Consider the following 5,941-nt stretch of genomic DNA (forward strand, 5'->3'; position numbering starts at 1 on the left):
CAATTCGTTCGAGTGTCTTTTCTGCATTTCGAGCTGCTCTCTTTCCAGTTCAAGTTCCCTTTGCTCAAGCGATTGCTGCTCTGCCAAGCGTTTGCGTTGCAACTCTGCTCGCCGACTGGAGGTAGTTGACCTGACTGAGGGTGGTATGGAAGGTGGATGGCATCTGGGACAAACCCAGTCTCTGCTCGATATGGATTCAGTAACACCAGCACATGTGAAATGCCACCACTGATCGCACTTGTCACAGGCTACGAGGTCATCCGTCACATCTGCATTTTCGCAGGCCATGCAGATGCAGATTTCCGTGCGCGACAAATTCGCCGAGGATTCATGAGGGTAATTTGTAGCCATAAGTATTAAATCTTGAAGATTTGTTAATAAACAAATCCTTCCACACTATTTTCTGATAGCAACTTTATTCAAGCGATACTTCAAGCTGAAAACAATTGAAGGTGTATATCATTTCGTGGCTATTCATATTCAGAACTTACATTTAATAGTGCCTATTGATGACAGAATCTGTATAGAAAGGCTTTGTATCTACCGTGAACAACCTGCTGGGATTATTATAGTGATATAATGTATCTGTAGCATATTTTCGTATCAAAAGCATAACCTACCACCTGGCATTGTATATATTTTCTCAACCATCAAACACGCCTTGAGTAAACCACTAATTTTAATCTTCGTAGGAGCTGGATACCAATTCATTTAGCTGTAGTTTAGAAATAGTTTATAATAGTTTAGATAATTCATTTTACTTTAGTTCAACTTACTTTAAATAAGATTTTAGAGGGAAATTGATAAATTTTTCCTAGCATATTTATCAGCATCAAACGTTCTTCTAACTAATTCAAAGGTAAACATTTGGCCTGTATACATATCGTAAACAACGCATTGCTACATCTGCTAGCGTACCTAGCGTTGATAGAGGGAACTTTTCATACGTTACAGTGAAGGCTCGGTGGACAGTGTTGCCGGTGTCAAAGTCGTGGCAACAGGCGTAATGCCAACATTCCGAGAAGTATTAATCGTTATGAACAGACGTGGCAAAGTTAATGCTTCTACAATTCCGAGAAATGTATCAAAGTCACTGGTGTTGGTTTCTCGTATTTGGAGAAAATCCAAGTGATCCAGGGCTACTGGTTTTGTTTTGCACGGGGAAGGGTTCCGGGAGCATCAAATTTTTGCTCACTGGTTCGATCCGGCAAATGTAACGGAGCCACTGGTGCTGATCTAGGAGGGAGATGCAGATAGAAAAAATATGAATGTCAGTGCAGACCTAACTTTAGTTGTCATGAAATGTCACCGTAAACCTAGCTAAAAATGTTCAACAAACGGGGAGTATTGAGACTGATGATTAGCTTGAAAACTGTAAAAAGCAAAAAAATATATTGAACATTGTCTCCCAATATTTGAAACGATCTTTGTTTAACAAAAAATGCTTGTAGTAATCGAACAGTGAAACTCGTTTAAAATTGGTGTCCATTGTTTAGAGAAAAAGAAAAGATAATTTAGTTACAAGATAAAGATTGTCGCTTCGGTTCCCTTTGATCTGCTGTCCGAAACATGTTGGATTCTTCCTTCATTGACATTTAGCACCCTATCCTCGCCAGCAAAAGATGTTCCGGACAGCGACAATCTTAATTAGAAAATCTTACTCGAAATTGGATTTAACAGTTATCAAAATCATTGCAATTGGGATTCTCAGATCCTTTTCTGGAAACCCAATAATTTATTCTATATATTACATGTAAGATTAATCTGTGGTATCTGTAGGGACGAGAGATTTCTGACGGGAAGCTATTTTGATGCCCTTTGCCCATCGGTCATTGATTTATTTTCTTCGTCGTTTGATTCACATTCTTCAATGTCAACCTAATTCGCAATTACGGTAACAAAATTTGCGTAATTGTGATATTGAAGAGCCGGAAAAGAATTCAGAGGACGAGATTTGAAAAAAATCAATGAAGTGATCTTCGTCCGAATCTGCATCCGCAGTGTAAGCGTGGACGGTTGGAAGAGAATGTTTGCATTGCAGCTTCCGTCTTTTCGCACACTTTTTAAAACATGATTCTTTGAAATGCGCTTGAAAAACGAAAAACGCATTGGCGCACATTAATAATCGAAAGCTGCTACCACGACATTCGTGTTTCATTCATACTGCATATTCAAAAATTTGGCTTGATATCCACATCCGGATTTAGTCCTCAGAATTTAATCAACGAGACACTTCATGTTTAAACTGCCCGCACTCGGAACTTTTTCTTAAACTCGTGTAAGTCACGCACCGGCTTCGAAGAAATCAACGAAAACATCGATGACACGCAAAACGAAAATGGGTGATTTCGCGCGTCGCTTGCTTTGATATGTTTTTCTTACCGATAATTTGCTTGCGTCATGACGTTTTATTTTATTTTCATTTCGTGTGTAGTATCTGGTTCTCCTTCCCAGGTGCTGATTTCTCACAGTTGGAGAAAATGCGAGCGACCCTGGGCTACTGGTTTTTGTTTTGCACGGGAAAGATTTCGCGATTCTATCGCTTGGCGACAGCGATTCTGTCACCGTTGGTATGGAAATGTAAATAGAACATTGCCTGCAGCGACCCAACGAAAGAATCTCGGTGACTAGTTGTCGCCGTCGCAGCGATGAAATCGCTTAGGTCTGGGGGAGCCTTAAAACTACCAGCTAAAAGACTCCCCCAGACCTAAGCGATTCCATCCCCGCGACGGCGACAACTACTCGCCGCGATTCTCCCGTTGGGTCGCTGCAGGCGATGTTCCATAAGGGCAAATGTAATCGCGGAGTAAACGTCAAAACTTATTTCTTTTTGCCTTTCTCGTACACTAAGTGTACGTGAAGGCTATAATATTGCTTCAAAAACAAAATTTTGATAGGAGGCCCGGAGGGCCGATTTTTATATACCGATCGACTTTTTAAAAACATGCAAAATGATCGAAAAAATGTGATCTATTCTCCTAAAGAGCTTTTTTGACCTTTCTAATGTGATTCTTTCAATATATTTTATAATGCACGAGAAAGGCATCATCACTGCTAGGTGGATTAATCTGGGTTTTTACGTATCAATTTGCTGTTTTGTTTCGAGATATGCACAAATGTGTATTTTATTAGTATTTATTAGTAGGCATTCCAATCCATTTCTTGTCTACAAAAACCTGCACATGCCAAATTTTATTCCATTTGCTTTATTAGATCTTGAGTTATGCAGAAATGTCTGTTTCATTTGTAAAAGAACTCCCATTCCGTCCAAAGGAGGAGAAGTCTAAAAACGTAATAGAATAATTTCTTATCTTCAAAAGCCTCCACATTAGACTGGCCCAGCTTAGTATGGAGAGAAAAAAATGTTGTCGAATTCCACGGGGCAGCCCCCAGAATTGTGTCTTAAGGTGAGAAAATCAATCTGTCAAAATTTCAGCTCAATCGCTTGTTGCATAAGCTGGCGCATTTGATTTGAAGTTTGTATGGGGATTTCAGTCAAAATGTATAGGAAAATACACCTCCGTCACTCATTCGTTCTGGAAACTGGTTCTGATTGCTCGATTGACCTCAGAATTGCAAAAACGGCAGTTGGTATGCTACAGAACAATTCCACAGAACATTGTATGATGATTAAATGAACTTTTATATAGTTTTCGACTGATTTATTAGGAGCTGAATTGTGTATTTTTGGATTTATTGGTCGAATCGCATCAGCCGAAACCTATATAAAAGTTCATTTAATCATCATACAATGTTCTGTGGAATTGTTCTGTAGCATACCAACTGCCGTTTTTTGCAATTCTGAGGTCAATCGAGCAATCAGAACCAATTTCCAGAACGAATGAGTGACGGAGGTGTGGCTTTCCTATACATTTTGACTGAAATCCCCATACAAACTTCAAATCAAATGCGCCAGCTTATGCAACAAGCGATTGAGCTGAAATTTTCAGAGATTGATTTTCTCACCCAAAGACACAATCCTGGGGGGTGCCCCGTGGAATTAGACAACTTTTTGTTTCCTGGGCCAGTCTACTCCACATGCCAAAGTCTTGGTTGTGGTCTTGGTTTTGGTATTTATTTTGTTATTAGTGTTGGTCTTGGTTCTTGGTTCTTGGTCTTGGTTCCTGGTCTTGGTTCCTTGTCTTGGTTCATGGTCTTGGTTCTTGGTCTTGGTTTTTGGTCTTGGTTCCTGGTCTTGGTTTCTGGTCTTGGTTCCTGGTATTGGTTCTTGGTCTTGGTTCCTGGTTTTGGTTCTTGGTCTTGGTTCTTGGGCTTGGTTCCTGGTCTTGATTCCTGGTCTTGGTTCTTGGTCTTGGTTCATGGTCTTGGTTCTTGGTCTTGGTTCCTGGTCTTGATTCCTGGTCTTGGTTCTTGGTCTTGGTTCCTGGTCTTGGTTCTTGGTCTTGGTTCTTGGTCTTGGTTCCTGGTCTTGGTTCTTGGTCTTGGTTCCTGGTTTTGGTTCTTGTTCTTGGTTCTTGGTCTTGGTTCCTGGTTTTGGTTCTGGGTCTTGGTTCTTGGTCTTGGTTCTTGGTCTTGGTTCCTGGTCTTGGTTCTTGGTCTTGGTTCTTGGTCTTGGTTCCTGGTCTTGGTTCTTGGTCTTGGTTCTTGGTCTTGGTTCCTGGTCTTGGTTCCTGGTCTTGGTTCTTGGTCTTGGTTCCTGGTTTTGGTTCTGGGTCTTGGTTCTTGGTCTTGGTTCTTGGTCTTGGTTCCTGGTCTTGATTCCTGGTCTTGGTTCTTGGTCTTGGTTCCTGGTCTTGGTTCCTGGTCTTGGTTCCTGGTCTTGGTTCTTGGTCTTGGTTCCTGGTTTTGGTTCCTGGTCTTGGTTCCTGGTCTTGGTTCCTGGTCTTGGTTCTTGGTCTTGGTTCCTGGTTTTAGTTCCTGGTTTTGGTTCCTGGTCTTGGTTATTGGTCTTGGTTCTTGGTCCTAGTACTTGGTCTTGGTTTTTGGTCTTGGTTCTTGGTCCTAGTACTTGGTCTTGGTTTTTGGTCTTGGTTCTTGGTTTTGTTTGTCTTGTTCTTGTTTCGTCTCTCCTACTGAATTGCACTTCCTGCAGCGGTCCTCCACGTTTTCGTGCAATATATAGTGCCGATAGTTCTTCGTCGCAATTACCCGGTCCTGGATGGCTACCATGACCAGCCACGTATTCGACGCCGCTTTGTCGATATATTCCAGCTTCAGTTGATGGGGGTGCGTCCCATGCAACTCCTACTGCTTCCACGATGCGATCATCTCGTCGACAGATTTGATGTCGCAGTTCAGCTGATAGTCCGCCAGATGCAGGGTACTGAATCCGTGATCAGCTTCACACACAGCGCAATAGATTTCGTGGCGGTTCTGGCTTTCCATGAAGTATCTTCGCAACTGCAGGATCTTGGAAAGACATAGTCTTTGAATATCGATGACGCCTTTTCCTCCTACTGTTCGTGGCAGGATGTCTCTCTCAATGGACGATTTTGGGTGGAGCATGCGATGCTCAGTGAACGCCACTCGTACTGCTCGTTCTAACGCCTCCAAGTCAGTCTTGGTGAACTTCACCACCCCGAAACTATATGTCAACAAGGAAACGGCAAACGTGTTTATCGCCTTCACCTTGTTGCTGGCCGACAAAAGGCTCTTCAAAATACCGTTGACACGACCCAAGAACTTTTCCTACAGCTCTTTCTTAAACATCATATGGCGAATTTCTTTCAGTTGCAGGAAGCCTAGGAACTTGTACGTTTCGCCTTCAACCATGTTTCGAATCTCCTCCTGTTCGTTGACGCGGAAACTGTCGGCATCCACCAGGTAACCCCGGTGTAGATGTATGGATCGACATTTATCGATACCAAACTCCATCCGGATGTCGTTGCTGAATACCGTTACAAGCCGCAGAAATTGATGCAGCTTCTCCACAGATTCCGCAAACAGCTTCAAGTCGTCCATGACCAAGGTGTGGGTAATG

At 42.2% G+C, this 5,941-nt stretch overlaps 1 protein-coding gene across 1 annotated transcript; it reads right to left on the reverse strand.

Moving 5' to 3' along the window:
• Positions 1–1,191: 1,191 nt before the first annotated feature.
• Positions 1,192–4,878, reverse strand: LOC134202110 (protein IWS1 homolog; the record flags this gene model as incomplete). The annotated part of the gene is made up of 2 exons (XM_062677182.1): positions 1,192–1,236; positions 4,043–4,878. Coding segments are annotated over 2 exons (881 nt in total), but the record flags the coding sequence as incomplete, so codon positions are not given.
• Positions 4,879–5,941: the final 1,063 nt, after the last annotated feature.

Source organism: Armigeres subalbatus, unplaced genomic scaffold (assembly GCF_024139115.2).
Source record: "Armigeres subalbatus isolate Guangzhou_Male unplaced genomic scaffold, GZ_Asu_2 Contig1012, whole genome shotgun sequence".
Lineage (NCBI taxonomy): Eukaryota > Metazoa > Arthropoda > Insecta > Diptera > Culicidae > Armigeres > Armigeres subalbatus.